A 20,847-nucleotide genomic window follows, 5' to 3' on the forward strand; every position below is an offset into this window, starting at 1 on the left:
AATTACAAACCAGTGATCCATGCACCTCGGAAAGTACCACTAGCCCTAAGGGATAAACTCAAGGCTGAGTTACAGCGACTAGAAGCACTAGATATTATAGAAAAGGTTGAAGAGCCCACAGAATCAATGGGTCCACTCATTAGTAATAGCAGAGAGACAAGATAAGCCACTACGATTATGTATAGACCCAAAAGAACTAAACAGATATGTAAAAAGAGAACACTTCCAGCTTCCAACCAGGGGAGAGACGATCTTACGTCTATCCCGGATGTACTCCTAACTTCACGAATGGGAGGAGTTCCTCCATGGAACTTACGTCAAAGTTTACATCTTGTTGTATGTCATGAAAAAACTTTTAATTCAAGCATTCATCCTAGTCTCTCCTGATTGAAATGGTGTTGGAATAGAAATCACCAAAAAGAATTTGAGGAACTCAAACAACTAATCATGGAGGCCCCTGTCCTGAGGGTTTATGATGAAAAACGTAAAACTAAAATTTTAGCAGACGCCTCTAAATCAGGCCTAGGAGCAGTGTTACTGCAGCAGTACGGTAACCGATGGCGACCAGTAGCGTATACCTCCAGAGCTCTTACTGCAGCAGAATGTAACTATGCCCAGATAGAGAAAGAGGCACTAGCTCTGTCATTTGCTTGTGAGAAGTTCCATGTATTTATATATGGTAAAACAGTGTGGGCAGAGACAAATCATAAGCCTCTAGTCACTATTGCCAAGAAAGGCCTAGCGAACACACCACCCAGGGTCCAAAGACTATTTCTGAGCATGCAAAAATATGACCTAGTGCTAGAGTACAGCCCAGGTAAAGAAATGCTTGTGGCAGATACTCTGTCCCGGGCATATGACAGTACTGAACCAAATGTCAAGTATGAACAGAATGAAACTGTACATGTGAATCTAGTCAGAAAGAGCTGCCCAGTCTCAGATGAAATGTGGAAAATAATGGCTCAAGCTACCGCTGATGATGAGATCCTACAAAAGATAATGAGAGGTATAACATGTGGGTGGTCAGTAAATTAATTCCCTGCACCATATGGCAATTTCACAGATGAGTTGTCAGTCATAGTCTTATTCAAAGGTTCTAGAATAGTGGTCCCAGAAGTGTTACGGAAGGACATGTTAAAAAAAGTACATCAGGGCCATTTGGGGATGGAGAAATGCAAAAGACGGGCAAAAGCAGTACTATACTGGCCCAAGATGAGCAGTGCAATAGAGGACACAGTCAGAACATGTGAAACCTGTCTAAAATACAGAAATAAACAGCACAAAGAGCCAACGTGGTTTGAGGAAAATGAAGAGTTGACACCGTGGAGTAAAGTCGGAATAGATCTCTTTACACTGCATGGCAAGGATTATGTACTACTAATGGACTATTATTCTCATTACCCAGAGATGGCAATACTGAAGGACACCACCGCCTGCACTGTGATGACTCACATCAAGTCATTCTTCGCACGCCATGGAATACCTGACACAGTACGGACAGACAATGGACCTCAGTTTAACTGTCAAGCCTTCAGAGACTTTGCTGAGGAATACGGATTTAAGCACGTTACTTCTAGTCCATTATACCCACAGTCTAACGGGTTGGTAGAGAATGGAGTTAAAATAGTCAAACTGCTGATCAAGAAGGCACTGGACTCAGACTCTGATCCTCATCTAGCTCTGTTAAACTAAAGAGCTACACCACTGAAGCATGGACAGTCACCTGCAGAACTGTTATTCAATAGAAAACTTAAAACAAGGCTACCAGTGTTTATAGAAACTGAAACAGACCAGGGTAGTGACAAGGTGTTTCATGCCAAAATGAAAAACAAGTGTGATCAAAAAAGGTACTATGACAAAGGGGCAAGAGCACTGAGCACTCTTTCTCCAAAAGATAGTGAAGATACATGATGGAAAAAGCTGGAACATTGAGGCACGTGTAGTGAAAGGTGTGGCACCCAGGTCATATAATGTCATGACACCTGAAGGGGTCACTTACAGGAGAAATAGGAGACACTTACTATATGTGCCACAGTTAGAGCCAGCGGAGACACAGGAGGGTGTGGATACACCTCAAACACACACTGCTACATCACAGACTGAATTGGGTGTAGGCAAAACATCAGTACACTCCAGAACCAGTTGAGTTAAGGAAGTCTGGTAGAACTGTAAAAGCTCCACAGAGGTTGATTGAACAAGTGTAAAGGGTTTTGCTGACACAGTATTCACTATTGGATATACTGTAGAACTGCTAATACATGTTTACAGAAGTTCTTGTACAATACATGTAATGGTTACTAATGGTTATTGAATTATAAATATGTTACTCTTAAAAAAAAAAAAAAAAGTCTTGATGAGGGAGATGTGGCATATTGCAGAGAATAGTCAATGGGTCATGTGACTACATGTTATATTGTGAGTATGCAGCCCGCGCTGAGGCGCATTCGGTAGGACCCAGCATGGCCAGGGAGGCTGATACCAATTGACTCTGTGCTTTGAATAAATGCTAAATTAACAACAGTATACTGAGCCGTATCATATATGTCAACAAGAAACAACACACCCAGCACAAGTGTTCATAGAACAAAACTGGCTGGCAGATACTGTTAATAGAGAGGCACAAAGAGGGATCTGTCTCACTCTTCATGCCATAACATTCTAATGAGGAGCAGAGGCTTCTGTCTTCTTTTCTTCTTAAAACACTATTGTCAAAAGGCTTCTTGCCATATAATAAAAATAAAATACGAAATGATTTCAATGCAATAGCAAATTTCTGAGTATTAATAAGTGTTGATTGGACTAAACACTGGCAGTGTTGATTTTAACATTTCAGAGTTAATTAACACTGATGATTTTGCTGTGTGAGCATTCAGTATTCTGGCTTTAAATAGGAAATAGTTTAGTTTTAGGGTTCCAGTTAGTTTCCATATCAGTATGGCTCAGTTCAAATTCCAAGACCCCTTGAATGGTTAGAGGCCAGAAAGTGCATTCTTTGTCTTTTCACATGAGATGGACTAGGCATGCAGCACCTGCTCTTTTTAGCTGTGTTGGGGAGTCAACACCAGCCAAGCACAGTGCTGAAATGCAATGTGCCATGAATTTGGGCTACTAAGGACTAATGCCTTATTAGCCACTGTCAAAAACTTTCTTTATATGACCATTGAGTTGCTCAAAGAACCATATAGGCTAACAACTAGGCCTAGTTACTGTGAGGCCTTGGGTATTTTGATGACCAGACATTTTGTGATCTGGACTGATGATACTCCAAACATTAAATATGAGACTGGTACATGATGAAGGAGATGGAGGGGAGAGGCAAGTGCACACCTCACACCAAAACTGCCAGGCCTGTCCCATGCAGGCTACCCAGCAGCCACCTGGCCAACACCCCATGAACTAGTCAAATTACAGTTGATGCCAAAATGCCATAATAAAATATTCCACAATATTATTAACTTACAGAATGGAGCCTCCACACTATATTAACTTATTATGGGTTACATCAAACCGTATGTAAGTGTTTATTTTTAGTCTATATTGCTAAAATTCCAGCCGAAGGTGTAGTTTCTAAGGCCAGGCATTTGCCCATAATAGGCACCTGAAAGCAAAGCCATAAGAGCAAACAGTACCCGTCAGACCGGTGGAGCAGTGGGTGTGGACTGAAGGCGCATAAGAGCGTGTTGGGTTGGCATTTACTGTGCACTGTCTAGGCTGGCTCACAGGGGGACGCATGGACTTTTCCTGACACAAGACAAGTACGATACCGTATGCTTTTCATTATTAATACCATAAACAGCCTGCACTGTGCTTGGGCGTGCCCGGTCCCATAGGAAGAGAAGAGGACTTCAGCCTCATCTGCGCGTGGTGACTCCTGAGTGACCGCTGTTATTAAATCAGAATGGAACGAAACGGCACAGCTGGAAAACACGGTGAGTGGGTCAGCGGTGAATTTGGGAAACTACAGTCATCAGAGAGCTTTACTCATTTTCAGTCAGCGATATGCTCCAATAGGACCACAAGTGCGCACTGCATGGTGTTTCCATACTGTGAGGGGTGGAGTGGGCAGGAAACCCACCTAAACTCAGTATACCAGGCTTTTATGTGCGGAATAGAGTTTTTCCACTTTTTAAGGCAGTCAGAAATCCTCATGACATACATTCATAGTCTAGGTCTACATCAAAGTGGTATCAAACTAGTGTAAGTTATATGAAGATATAGGGAAAAATCTGAAAATCAATGCTTTTCTGAAAGGCTAATTGATTTTTGTTTATAGGCTACTGGTTGCCTGTTACCTCACTGTTGTTGTTGAGCTATTATTTGTTTGCTTTTATTACACTATGAACTTAATACCTCTTCCTCGAGATAAAATACAAGGGAGGGAGGGACTAGTGGTTTGTTTAGCATTGCGATTTGTGGTGCCAGGACAAGATCATGTTTCCCACAGCGGCAGAGACGAATATCCAAGGCATGCAGGTGCCACTTCATACTGTAATATACAATAATTTCACACACACACAGAGTCTATGTTTATCTTAGATGCGACTGTCTTCCTTTAGTTTATGATGATCAGTTGACTGAAACTGATATTAAAGGATGTCTTTTCAAATCTCGGCATCTCTGAAACTTGTTTAAATGTAGTAATGTTCTCTAAATTAGGCTATTTAGATTGTATGTTGTCCCTACATAGATTAATAATCTAATTCAAAATATGAGACGGTTCAAAAGTGTGCATGTTTTATAATAAAGAGGTCACTCATGATAAATTCGTGGTTGTATTTTGATATATTTCCACCATAGGATGGCGGTATTTCATAGCTCATTAGTGCAATTACCCATATTAGTTTAAACAGGATTCTTCAGTAGGCCTATTTCAAGATTAAAACTTGAAATTTCAGTGCACTAATTGTGTATAAAGTGAATTAAATGAGGTGCCAGATGTGATCACCTCCGTCTGAGCAAGCAAGCAAGACCATGCTGATGGCCTGTCAGGTTCATTATAGGCTGCTGCTCTGTCCTCTGGTGGCAGGCTAACTAACTCTTACCTAGTTCATAAGGTGTTGTCTTGTCCCTACAAGTCTGCAGTGTAATCCTACCTGCGCGCTCTGACTCAGCCAGTAATTACACTGCAAAAACATGAATCTTAAGTCATTTCATCTTGGATTGACTCTTAAAATTGTATTATTTTCTTTAAATAAGTGGGAAAAACTGCCAACAGTTTGTGATAAGTTCACTTGCTTCCAATCAACTTATTTTGGCGTAAAATATTGGCGCTTAAAATTCCTGAAACAAGTGAAACTGTATTGGAAAAAAGTAGACCTCAGCCCATTGGCAGATTTTAAGTTTTAAGACAAATAAGATTTTAAAACTGAACTGGAAACTGGAAACTGGAAATTTTTTGCAGTGTAGGAACAGGCCATCTCCCGTCAATGAGCACTGCTGGATCACTGTAGGGAAAAGACATAGTGTTATAACGGGGAGCAGGAGAGTTAGAGTTAGACCCGCCCCATGAGGGGAGCTACGTGTAGCCTGCTTCTTCTCCACAGAGAAAAGCGAAAAAAGACCGACTGGATATCAATTTTTACAGCAGAGAGATAATCCGCGATGTCTTGTTTGCATAAACGACCGAAAAGGACAAAATCCCAGGAACAGGTGTTTCAGGAGCATGTGAAAAAAGTTGCGCAGGAGAATGGAAAACGCCTAGGTAAGTTTCCAAAAGGTGGTCAAATTCACCTGATCGTGCGTGCGGAAGAAAATGACGTGCACTTCGATTTATTGAACCCACATAGACACACGGAGTACTATTTAGAGAACCTGGATGTTGGAAAATCATCCTTTGATATTGAAAACACAAATTATACGTGGTCACGCGTAACCTCGTAGCCTACTATTTAAACCATCTACGTTGCTGTCTGTGTAGTAAACATGTGTGCTGCTGTCGGCTGGGCAATAGAGGCTTTATAAAGGCTTATTGCCTGCAGCAGTGGATTCTTTCAGTCGGGGACAACTTTGAAGTAGCTCGCCTGCGGCTCAGGGGCATTTAAGGCTGTTGTGTTCTTTTAAATTACCTGGCCCGTCCTGTCATGTCCCGTCTCTTAAATGAAGGGGCAAGCACATCATAGGCTATTATAAACCCTAAAGGAAGCCTACTGCGCTATTTCTTTATGTTAAACACCCCATCTGTGCATTCTGACATCCAATAGTTGCCTGACATAATGAGTGTTTTGAGAGAGAGGAATGCTTTAGAGCTATAAAATACAATGTGGAAATTCTACCATGAAAATATAGTGTAAATCTTGCCGTTATACAGTCCATCCCAGGGCAAAAAATACACATTTGCAGTCTTTGAGTCTGGTGTAGTACAGTAGATGGAATATGTGCTTTCTCTTAAAGCAGGGAAATTCAGCCTTCTGTTTATTTCAGCTTTTGTTTTATATAGAAACAACTAGCCTCCTCCGGCAACAGGTGAGACGATTTTCTCATGTGACAGAAAAGGCAAAACCTTTTTATTCACCACTGACATTTATGTCAGCTTTTTCATGTAGCATTCATAGACGGGGCCTTGAGAGCATCTGTGCTGTGAAAGGTGCATTATGTATATTCTTTACCTCTAAGGAGCTCTTTTAATCCCAGACTGCTCATTTTATTGAAATAAAAAGTATAAAAGCACAGCACTATGTTGCACCAAAGCTTGGATAGAGAGGACATTGACTCCCTCAGCTTAAAAATGTGTGAATCCTTTTCATTAGGAACTGGCTCGAGGCATCACTTATCTTGCCCTAGCTTGCCTCCTAAGCTGTTGTCAAGGTATTACTGTCTAACCCTAGTTCAAGATCTTGTCAGCTGTGCAGCTAAAACCGATTACTAAGCATTAAAAAGAAACAGGAACTCATCTGATTCTCATATGCTCCCTTCCAAAGTATGAATCACGTCACTGATTTGTAATGGGGAAGTGTTACGAATTGGAAACACTAACTATTTTTGTGGCTGTGTTTTGAGAATGATACTCCCTTCTCTATCACGCCCTTGTAACTTGGAGCTCGAGGGTGACTTAAAAAGTGTTCCTCCTCTTCACAGTAAAGTAGATTAGATGAAAAAGCAGATGATGAACAGCACAAGCTGAGGGAATTAAGGCCCCAACCCAGCCCCAGTCCGAGCAGAGGCGTCTCTGAAGCTCCGGAGCTGCTCTGCCCAGTCCTCCTCCCCGCCTGCAGAGCGGCCAGAGACGCATAAACAGCCTCTGTGACTCTGTGGTGGGACCTTGTAAAAAAATGTCTGTAATGTTGTGGTTCTGCCCACTCCCCTAAAACAGTCACGACCGAGCCGTAGAGAAACTCAAGTTCCCTCAAGTGCCCTTTGCTTACTGGGCGGCCATTACTTATTCTCACTTAACTGGTAGAGAGGAAAACTTTTTATCCAAAATTTTACACAGCTGTTCTGTATTACATTTACTGGCTTCTTTTTGCTAATGACTAAGCCCTGTGTGACGCAGATATCCATTAAGTTGTGTACAAAGTTCATCACACACACACACATACACATACACTGGCACACACAGACACACACAGACATATACTGACGCACATACACACAAGCACTGAGACACACACAGAGACTGACACACACACACAGATGGTGAAACAAATAAACCAAAAAGAACACAGCTTCCACCCTAACATGGCATGGGCCAGCAGTGCCCTTTGAGATAATTGTGGCTTCATACAATGTAATACATGAATTATGAATCATCCTTGCAGCAGATGTCACACACCCTCTTCAGAAAACCATAATCAGTAAATGACATCATCTGAATGATAAGCCACTGGCCCAGCTCATCTGTTGTGAAATGCCCTATATGTATCGCTGTGCTGTATGTCCAGAGTTTAAAACAGAATAACATGCTATGACAGCTGGTAAAGAAAGGGAAAAACTGCCAAACTTCTCAGATGTGTATTGCTGCCGATGAACAATTTCTAACAATTATTTTCCCTACGTAGCACTGGTATCATTTCAGCATCTGCTCCTGTGTGTGATAACCCCCTACCCCTCCCTGAACCTTTAGCACTGAAGGGTTATAGAGCTATAAAATCAGGATGACTCGTCTTCAACCTTTTTAAAATTTGTGTAACACACACCCCTCCTCCCCTGCACCAGGTTTGGAGGGCGATGCGGATCTACAGTTCCTGCTGGTGGGCGGGGACCTGGTCAAGATTCGCTCCAACTCCTGGCAGAAGAGCCGCTTCTACAAACTGCAGGAAGACTGCAAGACCTTGTGGCACGAGTCCCACAAGACGTTCAAGAGCAGCCAGACCTGTGAGTGTCGCCTCATGTCTGGGTTCATGTGTGTTTGCATGCATTCATACTGTATACGTGTGTGTGAGTGAGATGGGAGACTCATCTACATGATGCGTATAAAAGTGAGAGTTTCTATAAGAACAGTCCACCAAAAAAACAATGCATTCCTTCCTTGACAATTTTATGTGAGTTCAGGCTTTTTTATTTTGTTTTACTTGGGTTTATTCATCCCAGTGTGTTTTGACCTATAGATCCTTCTGCTGTTATTCTGCCTACTGTGAGTTGTCCCCAATGAGGATCTAAACAATAGCCTCTTGCTTTACAACACACACACACACACACACACACACACACACACACACACACCCCTCAAATCCCACCAGTAGTCAAGAGAATATATTTGGGAGGAAGGTGGAATGGAAACAAAAGCAAAAAGCAGCAGATAATGTAGCCTAAGTCAAAGTGGAAAACACTAGTGGGAATCCTGATTTTTTTCCCCCCCTCACAGTGCGTGTGTGTGTGTGTGTGTGTGCATGTGTGTTTGTGTGTGAGGGAGAGAGACAGGGATTCCTCCTCTTTGATTTCTGGGCAGTGATCCATTGTCAGGGAGTGGCTGTATGTATATCTCCTCCGGGCCGAGCTACAGCTGGCGGCGCTGATCTCTCCTTCCAACCCAGAGACGGCTGCTGCTGCCCGGGCCGATAACCTCTGCCCCGTGCCTGAGCCTTGAACAAACACCCCCACCCCACCCCCCACCACCACCACCACTCTCTCTCTCTACACACACACACACTATACACACACAGAGGGGAGGCCAAGCAGTGCAGCGAAGCAGATAGAGCAGCGGTGCGGTCGTGTGAATGGTCATCTGGCAAAGCTGTTGTTCATTGCGGGCAGACATGCTGGAGCAGGGTAGAGATGGGACAGGATTGGGCAGAGGGGGAAACACAACAGATGTGAGTTCACTGGCATTTCCTTGTTGACGGAAATGAGTCGCCTCTTTTATTGTCTTCCTGTGGGCTTGAGCGAGCCACATTTAGCAATCAGATTTCCAAAAGGTAAGAGAACGTGGGAGAGTAGCACGTATTGTTTTTTTAAGCGCTTATTGTATTTGATTCCTCTGCTCTCTGGTTTACTGCCATTGAAGTAGCATTTGCCAGCATGTCTCAAAAGCACTCTTAAGTATATAGTATAGGTATATATAGCTTATTATCAGCAGCAGGTAGGTTGGTGTGAGGACATAAAACCTGTAAAGTACCATCCATACTCAATAAGTGAGCTAGAGAAAATCATAGTCCTCCACATCAGTCCCAACAGACTATAGAGCAAAATTTTATTGGTTTGTCTTTGTTTTTAAATGGCATCCGGTGTTTACAATCCCCACCCTCAATCCCACACTCAGTGCCTGTCATGTGCTTTGATAGCACACACACACACACACACCCACACACACACATCAGGGTCATATGAGGTAGACATCCGAGACTTTGTTCTACACTATAAAGATGACACAAATTAAATGAAGCTCTGTCAGTCAGTCATAGCACATTGATTTGTTATGAATTGGAAACGATTTGTATTAAAAAAACAATCCAATCCAGTAGCTTCCTTCACACATTTAGATTTGCTAACCTAGTAAACCAGTTTGACTGAACAATATTCAAGCGCTCATATTCAAACAAGTCTAACTGATAAGGTAAGCAGGTGGTTGGTGTTTTGCATTTTATTCCTCAGCATTTCTGTTGTGTATGCTTTTCAGCTCCAAAGGTTCCTGCATTCCAAAAGTTTGATTCATTTTCCACTGCATGTAAAGATCATACCACAATCGCTCTGAAGCTGAATATTAACCCAAAGGGGAAGTTTGCCCATATTGATACTAGCCTGCCACTCCAGTTGGAAATTTCCTCTTTGGTGTCAAATATTGTTTTCTCTCTGGAGGGAAGAGTTTGAGAAACAGCAGCATGAACTTTGTTGGGCCAGCACAATGTCCTCTTTGTGTGAAATTTTATCTGGTATTTCAGCAATGCCTGCGTGACACAGATGACATGACTTGGACATTGTGGTCCGTCTCCCCAGATGGAAATTCTCTGAGAGTGGTCCAAATTCACAATGCTCAGTTCCTCGACAATGGTCTGTTTTGCTGGGGATACGTGTATGCACAGATAAAACAATCGCTCCCCTTCTGGTGAGTGCCTCCAAGGTATTTGTTCATCCAGCAGTCAGCTGAGTGTACACAGCCCAGCCTTGGGTGTGTTTTCACCGCACAATGTTGTGTTTTTCTCTTCGAGCAGACTGAGCTCCTGGGTTACTCTGACCCTAGACAGTCTGAGAACAATGTTCCTTCTTCATTAGATTCACTAGCTTCTGGATGTAAAGGGTGTAAACATTGTGATCGTAACCCACGCACAATATATGGCCTCGTGGCTAAGCCTGCCGTCTTTGGTGTTTTGGTTAGACGGGCTTGTTGCCATTGAGCGTGATTACATCATCTGTGGACGTGCGTGCTCTTCCGTGCATTAAGCTGCTCCACAATAGAGCTGGCCCCCAATGTATGGGTAAAAAGGGGCTGCGTGTGCAGAGACCTTCAGTTTATATTGTCTTTAAATAGGCTGATAGCTGATAGTGTGAATGCGTTGGACTATCTGACAATACAAAACGTTCTGAGAAAGTGAAAATAGTCGTAGGAATGACGATCATAGTATTTTATGGAAGCATGTGTTGTCCTTGTGTGCCAGTGGCTTAGTGTGTGAGGAAGGGGAATCAAGAGAAGCCAGATTGCATCAAAGTGTTGTAAAGTGCGGTAATCAAATCTCCAAGGAATGTGTTTGGTTTGCCAAAGAATTCAGCAGACAACAACAAAATGGCTGAGAGACTATCGCTTAGACAGTCTACAAGGACTCTTTAACTCTATGGTCTCAAAAATCTTAAGGCATATTCGCTCAGCTCTGTTAGAGAAAGCTTGTACCATCCACTAAAAAGCTATAGCAGGCATTGTAGTGGACAACAGAAATACTTGATACACAAGCTTATTTGCAAAAAGGGAGAGTAGTACCTCAAATTTATACACATTTTTAGTGTTCTCCTTCACAAACCCACGTTAAGTGGAAGTCTGTTGCTGAACAACTGTGTGGTTTTATCTGCTGCCTTACTCCTTGTGGGTGAAGGCCTCAGAAGTGAGCCAACACACAGACACACAGCCTTCCTGTTGATAAGATGGAAAAACAGTTTCTGGCACACTCTGCCCTGCCATATCTCCCCTTGTGTCGGGGTGTCCAGGGAGACAAGGACTCTGGTGCCAGTAGATGCTGTCTTGTCTAATGAAGCTCTCAAATCCTGCTTCAAGGGTCCAACTCTCACTGGAAATACATATTGTGTTCTTGATTTTCACCCCTTTTTACCAAGCTAGTTGTTGGTTGCGTCCAAATGTTGGACTCAAGCCTACAGTATATGGTTCTAATACAAGCACTTACGTTTATTACCTCCTCCAACAAGGTCATGTTTTCACCCCTGTTCATTTGTCTGTCTGTCTGTCTGTTAGTAGGATATCTCAAAAACCTATGAAATGGATATCCATGAAATCTGGTTGACAGATCGGCCTTGAGCCAAGGAACAATTGATTATATTTTGGTTGTGATCCAGATCAGGATTTCCACCATTAGATGATTATGATTTTTTTCCCCATACCTATAAAACTAATGGAGATAGAGACTTGATTCCAAATCGGGTACTGTATGTTTACAGGGTCAAAAAATCTATTTAACTTAAACTTTAAGTGATAGAAATGATGTCTTTGGGTGTAACAGCAGCCCTTGGTGACCCCTCAAGGACCAGAATTTCAAACAAACCCGTCTCTCCCCCAACAGTCTCCATCGATGACATCGATTCAGTGCGCAAGGGCCGTCAGTCCGAGGGCCTTCATAAATACACAGAGCCCAGCGTCGAGGACCGGTGCTTCTCCATCATCTTTAAGGGCCGCAAGAAGATCCTCGACCTGATGGCAGCCAATGGTGACGAGGCAAAGCAGTGGGTCAACGGCCTGGAGAAGATCATCAGCAACATGCGCAACCTCAGCCGCCAGCAGAAGAGTGAGCAGTATCCTTTACAGTGCATTTAACTGGGAAACGGGTTCACATGCATCTCCCAGGAAAGCTTTTGAATGGCAAGTGTCTTTTGAAATCCCATATTGTCATTTCATTCCTTCAGTACTTTTATTTTTTTCATAATTTAGTCAAAAAAGTGTTGTGAAATCACTAAGAGCAGTTGGATTGAGTTATGTACTGAGCTGGAATAAGCGAATGCCAAATCCTTACATGTAAATGTAAGCTGGATCTTCAACTGCATGCGGAAAGCAGACAAGAATGAGGACAACAAGATGACTCTGAAGGAGCTGAAGCACTTCTTGCGACAGATCAACGTTGAGGTGGACGACACGTACGCAGAGGAGCTTTTCAACGTGAGTACCTCTCGGAAAATTCAGCAGTTTATTAATGATATATGATTAATAAAACATGACATAATTTAATCATCAAAATACGAGACATACAGTGGGGCAGCTCATCCCACTTATATGCCCGGTTGATTGACTGTCTCATAATTATCACGTCCCGTAGAAATGTGACAAGTCCCACTCCAGCTCTCTGGAAGGCTCGGAGATCAAGCACTTCTACGACCTGCTGACGCACCGGGAGGAGATAGACGTCATCTATGGGAAGTACGCTCAAACGTCGGGTCAGATGAGCGTCAGGGACCTGCTGAACTTCCTGCTGAATGAGCAGAGGGAGCAGGTGACCATGGAGGACGCTCTCAGGCTGATCGAAAAGTACGAGCTGGATGAAACAGGTAGGGAACCCTCTGACACAGTATTTCACAATAGCTCATACTGTTCTGTATCCTTTGGAGAATATAAGAGATATGGCCTTAAGGTCACACAGTGAAATTACTTTTTCACCTTGTTGGGTAATTTTCCATTTCATAATATACACCTATTTAACAATAAATGCCAACAAATTTATTTTCTTTTCGTGTATTTTTATATCAAAATGATTAGTTTAGCCATACTTTTATACTTTGTGGATAAATCATGGCGAACCAGTAGGCAAACATAATCATTCCAACCAAAAATACCAAATACCATCACAGATTTTTGAACCTCCACCCCTCCCATCAAATAAAACCGCCTTTCTCTCCCTAACTGATATCCTATTGGTTTACACAGTCGGACACTTTTGAATGATGCCTTCCCGCATCATTTCCCACTGGAAATATGTCAAATTAAGGAAGCAAGATTCTCTCAATATGATGTTTCATTGTGACTTTAAAGCTGCTGTGAGCATGTTTTCATAGCTTTAACTTTCTCTGTCCTGCGTCCATTCCCCCAGCTAAGCAGAAGAAGCACATGACCAAAGATGGCTTCCTGATGTACATGCACCAGGAGGAGGGTTCCATCCTCAACCCGGCCCATAAGGAGGTGTATCAGGACATGAGCCAGCCCCTCAACCACTACTACATCTCCTCCTCACACAACACTTACCTGATGGAAGACCAACTCAAAGGGCCCAGCAGCATCGAGGCCTATATACGGCAAGCATTTTTACCAACATACATTACGTAATGCGTAATGTATGTATGTACGTAATGGTTGAAAGGGGACAGAGGAGCAGTGTTCCTGAAAACAGCCCTACCCCATCACACTAATTACAGTGTTTTTACATGGAAAGCAGCATCAACCTGACGGTGAACGGAGGGTTTTCTTAAACAAATTCTCCCGCTTGTAAATTGTAACGCTTCTTAGCTTGCTTTGCATAGACATAGAGGGTTAGCAGTGATGCCTGTGCTGTGCAGGTAGTCATGAAGGTTTCTTTGTCCTTGCAGAGCCTTGATGAAGAGCTGCCGCTGCGTGGAGCTGGACTGTTGGGACGGCGCTAATGGAGAGCCTGTTATCTACCACGGCTACACACTCACATCCAAAGTGCTCTTCAAAGACGTCATCAAGGCCATCAAAGAATATGCCTTCAAAGTATGTGAGATATTAACTGTGGGACAGGTTGCTCAGAGGGAATTATTGTTTTAGAGAGGCTTTGAGCTCCACCTTCACTGAAATATCGGTGCCTTTACGGTGTGTGTGTGTGTGTTTCCCCAGACCTCAGAGTACCCAGTCATCCTCTCCCTGGAGAACCACTGCAGCGTGGAGCAGCAGAAGCTGATGGCCCAGCACATGAGCTCCATCCTGGGCAGCGCTTTGATCACGCAGCCCCTGGGGGACACCATGCCCACCAACTTCCCCTCGCCTGAGGTCAGACACCTGTGGTCTTCTACCTGAGCTCATTGAAACATGTTATATACTATACTCAGAGCCTGGAGTCTCTCTCTAACAGACCACCAAAGAGAGACCAAACCCAAAAACTCTTAACTCTTAATGAACAAAATTCTGCCAAATATAGTCATTTTCCTGTTTACTTACTATGACAATCAGATTTGTCTGGGAAAGGAAGCCAATGCGATCAAAATAAGGCCCATCCTCATTATGTGAACATCAAATAAACTACTGTCACACAGTCAAAACCGCATCAATCTCAAAACCGTCCTGCTCTCTCATGTTGGCACTTTGGTAGACCCAAGCAAGCACTTGAGCAGGAAGCACACAGTTTTGCATTTTATTGGCACTTGCGTTAGAGAGTGCTGAGAGAACACTTTTTGAGTAGCTGACAAGTTCTTACAAGATCTATGTGTGCGGCTCAGCAGCGTGTGAGAGAACACCTTGTGTGACCGAGTGGGCCGAGGCTGTTGGCAAATGGAATCTCATGTGAACAGGGGTTGGCTGTTCAGCAGGCTCGCAGGGAGTGCACACAGCTGGGCTTCATTTCATTTACTAAACATGGTAATGATTTAGTTTTTTCTGCTCACGCTGAATACAGTTAAACGTTGCAGTTTACAGTCCCCACCCACACCTCTCTCTGACATTTTTGCCTCCTCACTTGTCTGCTTTTGCCCTGCATTTTCTTTCTTTTCCCTTCTTTCTTTACTTCTTCCGCTACTCTCCAGCTTCATTTCCCACATTTCTTTCCTCTGTCAACCCTTACTCATTATCTTTGATAGTGAGGACCTGTGTGACTCCATGCAAACTGTGCCAGACCTGTGTGAATCTCACTGAAGGATGATACAGGGAGAGACACGGGGAGAGAGGAGACATTAGCATATGGAATCATCTTTCAGTGCCATTCCAAAGTGCTTATGGGCAGTCCTGTTCAAATTCAGCACCCATGGGATGGATGCCTGTGGCATTGTCTGTCTTAAAGGAAATTATAATTATGGCTTGCATCACATTTTCCTCTCTGTCATTGGCTGCTGATAGGGTGTGACGACTCGCACATGCATTTTGCTATTGCAAAACAAGAATAGGCTCCTCTGCCTTTAGCACTTGCATGTGGTCAAATTAAGTCTCTTATGAGTTGTCATCATCTAACTTGGATGTGCATGATTTGCACGACAACATGTTAACGCACACATTTTATCTGTCTCTCTGCAGGCGCTGAAGGGGCGATTCCTAATCAAGGGGAAACGGTTGAACAAACTGGATGCTGCCTTCAACAGCAACAGCACTATAGAGGATGACAGCGTGTCTGAGGAGGACGAGGCTGCAGATTCTAAGGAGAATGGACAGAAAGCCAAGGCTAAGGTGTGTAAAGTGCTTATTATTTTAGTAAAAACTACTCTCATCATTTGATCTAAAATAAGCACAAAAAATGAATCATGAAGGCTATTTTGATTTGATAGTCATCATAAACTAACTGCTGTGTTACTATCCTGTGTCCTTACAGAAATCGAAGATCAAGCTTGCCAAAGAACTCTCCAACATGGTCATCTACTGCAAGAGTGTCCATTTTAGTGGCTTTGAACATGCTAAGGACAGCCAGGCCTTCTACGAGATGTCCTCCTTTAAGGAGAGTAAAGCGCTCAACCTGGCTGAGACCTCAGGTAAACTCCACATCGGTTTATCTGTGACAACAAGCCCAGTATAACAGGATCTCTCAGATTTTTGGCTCACCACACTTTGGCTTGTATTCCCACTTTTAATGTAGTAATCTGCAAGAGAGTTTTGGGAGAGGCTTTGGTGCTAAGCGGTCTTTGCTGTGGTGTTTCTGCACTGCACTTCCCAACCAGTGTGGCTTGTACTGGCCACACTGGTTGACTTTTTCCTTGGACGCTGATGTAGCTTTTTTTCTGTTGATATTGTTTGAGTTTGGGTAGGCACTGGTCTTTTCTTTGCCTGTTCAGCCATCGTGGCTATTGCTGCTCATGCTAACTACCTAGTTCATCTTCTGTTTATTATAAACAGACTGTTGATGCTGCTGGAAAGGTAAAATGCATCACTTCCTGTGTCTCAGAGGGTTTTTCCCTGGAAAGACCTAGAATAGCAAATGTAAAAGCTTCCAATGAACTGGGTGTAGGTTGCATCACTATAGAGATAGAGAGAAGCGAAACAGACATTTACTTCTATGAGGATGTTGTGGATTATACTTTAAGACTAGATTTGTGCTATTATTATTATTCAGAGTTATGTGTACACTACCAGTCAAAAGTTTGGACACACCTGATTGAATGTACTATGTTTTTCATTCTCTTAAAGCCATTTTGATCTAAATGCTAAACCCTGATCTAAAGGATGTTTAAATGCTTGAAATTAAATATAAATAGTGAAGTTGATCCTATGTATGAATTTCTTTCCAAAGCCTTTGCCTTTCCATCAAGGCAAAGGGCGGCTACTTTAAAGAATCTAAAATCTAAAATAGTTTTGATTTGAACACTTTTTTGGTCACTGCATAATTCCAGTTGTGCTATTTCATAGTCTTGATGTCTTTACTATTATTCTAAAATGTGGAAAATAGTAAAAATAAAGAAAAATGTGGTGTGTCCAAAGTTTTGATCTGGTAGTGTATTTGATATCGTGTGTTAGCTCTATTTTAAATGTGTTCCTTTCAATGTTCTCCCACAGCCACGGCCTACATCCACCACAACATGGACAAGCTCAGTAGGATTTACCCAGCCGGCTCCAGAACCGACTCCTCCAACTACAACCCCATGCCCATGTGGAACACCGGCTGCCAGATAGGTACACTGCCATGGATATAAGCAACAGTCGTTCATAAGGATTAATATTAAATGTACAAAGTCGTTTCACTCCCTCCTCTCTCTACCTCGGCCGTTAGTGGCGCTGAACTTCCAGACCCCCTCCAAAGAGATGGACCTGAACCAGGGCCGGTTTCTGCCCAACGGCAAGTGTGGCTACGTTCTGAAACCGCAGTTCCAGAGAGACCTGGCCTCTCAGTTTGATCCCGTCACACTTTCCAAGGGGCCCTGGCTGAAGAGGAAGACCTTTCATGTGATGGTGAGACGAATTCTAAATTTTACCTCTAAAACATGAAAGATAGGAGCCTGCGTCGCTGCCGGAGCTGAGACCTAAGCTTTTCAATTTCGCCGTTGTCATGTGAAAACCTTGCAACTCCAATTCTGATGATTTTCATGTTTTGACTTAAGTGGAAGGATTATATGTCCCGCTATGGGTTGAGAACATTTTTACCACCCCATGGTCTTATAAATAGCCTTTCAAAACCCATTGGATAAACTCAAAAATGCATGCTGGTCAATCTGAAAACAAGGTTGTTTTTCTTAGTTCCTGAAAAGTTGATATGTGAAAGGTACAAGGTTTTGATGATTTTAACTTCAAACGTTTATACCAATGACTTATCTTTGTATAGTGCAATGTAAGCAGAGCATTGTTCTTCAGAGCAACGCAGTTAAATAAACTTGATGTCAATCAGCTCAGTGATTCACTGATGTGCAGTGAGATTAAGCATTCTTAGAGTTTATTTGCCTTTGTTCCATGTTTGTATTGTTACACATAGTCGGGTGTGTCCTTTGTGTGTCTCAACACAATAGGTGATCTCAGCTCAGCAGTTACCTAAACTGAACAAGGACAAGCACAAATCCATCGTTGACCCCCTGGTTAGAGTGGAGATCTGTGGAGTTCCAGCAGACACTAACAGCAAGGAGACAGAGTACATTGACAACAATGGTGAGCACAACACACACACACACACACACACACACACACACACACACAGTCAGATGAAGAAACGCAAATAAATTAAAATAGAGTTGTGTTTTTCTTTGTCCAAACTTGACTCACTATACCAAGGAAATTAATGGGCATTGTCACTGAAAGCTGCTCTTGTTTGAGGATGTACATTATGTGTCACTTGGCAGGTTTTATTTATTTCCATTTTATGTTTTGTCACTTGTGTGGTGTTTGTGTTCAAATATTTTTTATTATTAAAGCCGCTTCTTGGCCAAGTCTTCCTTGTAAAAGAGAAGACTGGGAAGACAGAAAAGTGTCCTGTGAGATAATTAGGACTTTATACGATGTAGTACACGATTATCAATCCTCCTTACAGCAAAATGTCACACACCCACTGCAGCAAGTCAAAACTGATCAGCAAATTGCACCTTCTGAATGATAATCTGTCCATTTCAGGGTTCAACCCCATGTGGAATGAGACCTTCCAGTTTGACATCCACGTCCCGGAGCTGGTCATGGTGCGATTTGTGGTGGAGGACTATGACTCGACATCCCAGAATGATCTCGTAGGGCAGTACTGTATGCCGCTCACCAGCCTACAGAACGGTAAGGAATCATGTCACATCAAGTACAAACTAATTTCCAGGAATTGATATGTAGAAGCTCCCAGTTGTAAACCTCATCGAGTCGAGAATTAAGAAGACAAAAACGCCTAGGTGCAAAGAGCCCATGTGACAAAAATGTACACAATTGTTACTTTTAGGATAACCACCATCCTCTTGCTTCTAGTATTGTCCCCACACTCCTACTACAAGTGTGTCTTTCTTTAATGTTGAGCATCACCCCTTCATTCTATTCTTTAAAGTTCAATAAACTGCAGATTTCTTATTTCAGGGTAAACACATTTCTTACGTCATTTAGTTGCCATTCTCAAGTACAACTGCACTTTTGAATTTTCCTATGACGAGGCGCCGACTGTTTTACGCAAATCATATGACTTCTGTTTTTGTGTGTGTATGAGCTCTTGATTTGCTGATGCATCTAAAACTCGCTTCCTTTTATCCAGGATATCGCCACGTCCCCCTGCTCACCAAGAGAGGCGACGTTATCTGCTCCGCTGGACTGTTTGTGCACCTCATGCTCCTGGAAGCCCAGTAGGCCACCAGCACCAAGTCAAGTGAAACCTTCATGCCAAAGACAGCACTTTGGGAACCATAAAGGATTTGCTCCAAGTCAAACGATTCTGACCATATATTCAAAACCTTTTTATGAAAAAACATTTTTTCATCTGACAATCTAAACTGTCGACTTACTGTCGTGTGTAACACTTTCCTGTCGCTGTATTCTTTTAGCTTTTTTAAAATGAGCATACAGTATGTTTGGTGGAGAGCTCCTGTATGGTGAAAAGGAAGAGTGTAAAAAGATGAATGAAAGATAAAAGAGGTGACTAACACATCAAAATGGAGAGTAGTGAATGAGCGTTGTAGGAGGTTATTGAATGAAGGTCATCACATCGGCCATTTTAAAATAATCGACTCGCCTTCACATACGATTGAAGGTTCTAGCTTAAGATATATGAGCTGTGTAATTTTCAAAAAGTATATGAAATTTATAGGCCTTAGGATATTTCATTTTCCTCTCAAGATTATAAATGTTATGCTTATGGAGATACTGTCTTGATTTGCCAAGCAACATAACAAGCACTATTTGACGTTCTGTTTTTTTAGTGTTTTTATAATTTTATCTGTTCTGACTAGAAAATGCTTTTTAAGGATAACTTAAACTTTCTAAAATGTTCTTATTCTATTTGGAAAAATGTTTCATAATATAATATTGTTGGTCACTGGAGTCTCTTGATGAAGCGTTATATGGTATCAGGGAGTGAAGGTTTTGCCCATTGAGAGAGAACCACACGTGTGTCAGTGTGTGTCTGTGTGTGTGTGTTTGTGCACGTGTGCATGCGCGCACATGTTCATTTTGATTGCAGAGTGTCCTGCAGAAATGTTCCAATGTACAAAATATAATTTTTGTCAATGTGATTTTCAATTTTCTTCCAAACCGACTTTAAATGTTCTATAGCTCCCTTTTGTTGACTGTTGATATGAGGCGCATATCAAGCAATTCATAATGTTTGACTTTGCTCTAAACATATTGAAACGTAATTCACTTTATAAAGTATTTGATGTCAAACAAATCCAATTACTCTGATATTTTGAATTGTACTTTCATATTTTCATCACCAGATGAACTAAAGCAAAATCCTGAGGTTTTGTAAAACAGTTTTTCCATGTCAAACTCTTGACAAAACTGCCAATGCTTTCAGTGTGTCTTTTCACTTAACTGCATTTGCACTAGCTCTCAAATAAAGCAACAAGAAGAGGCCCTGATGGTCAGCTGTGTTTGTTTATTCATGTTATACGTGATTTGACAATGGCAATTGACAGTAATATGTTGAAACTTCTTGATTGTTGTATGATCAG

The 20,847-nt window shown here is 42.3% G+C and overlaps 1 protein-coding gene across 2 annotated transcripts; it reads left to right on the forward strand.

The window, feature by feature from the left end:
- Positions 1 to 3,715: 3,715 nt before the first annotated feature.
- plcd1a (phospholipase C, delta 1a) lies at positions 3,716 to 20,743 on the forward strand. 2 transcript variants are annotated; one of them, XM_071898672.2, is made up of 15 exons: positions 3,716 to 3,929; positions 8,152 to 8,310; positions 12,156 to 12,384; positions 12,616 to 12,745; positions 12,903 to 13,131; positions 13,671 to 13,872; positions 14,164 to 14,308; positions 14,432 to 14,584; positions 15,818 to 15,967; positions 16,110 to 16,266; positions 17,285 to 17,401; positions 17,499 to 17,677; positions 18,229 to 18,364; positions 18,824 to 18,973; positions 19,434 to 20,743. In XM_071898672.2, exons 1-15 carry the CDS (start codon positions 3,899 to 3,901, stop codon positions 19,523 to 19,525), a joined length of 2,259 nt encoding a protein of 752 aa, XP_071754773.1. In that variant the 5' UTR covers positions 3,716 to 3,898; the 3' UTR covers positions 19,526 to 20,743. The 2 variants fall into 2 exon arrangements, with proteins under 2 accessions (XP_071754773.1, XP_071754772.1); XM_071898671.2 differs by lacking the exon at positions 3,716 to 3,929 and adding an exon at positions 5,493 to 5,701.
- Positions 20,744 to 20,847: the final 104 nt, after the last annotated feature.

This window comes from Centroberyx gerrardi, chromosome 22 (genome assembly GCF_048128805.1).
Source record: "Centroberyx gerrardi isolate f3 chromosome 22, fCenGer3.hap1.cur.20231027, whole genome shotgun sequence".
NCBI classification, from domain to species: domain Eukaryota; kingdom Metazoa; phylum Chordata; class Actinopteri; order Beryciformes; family Berycidae; genus Centroberyx; species Centroberyx gerrardi.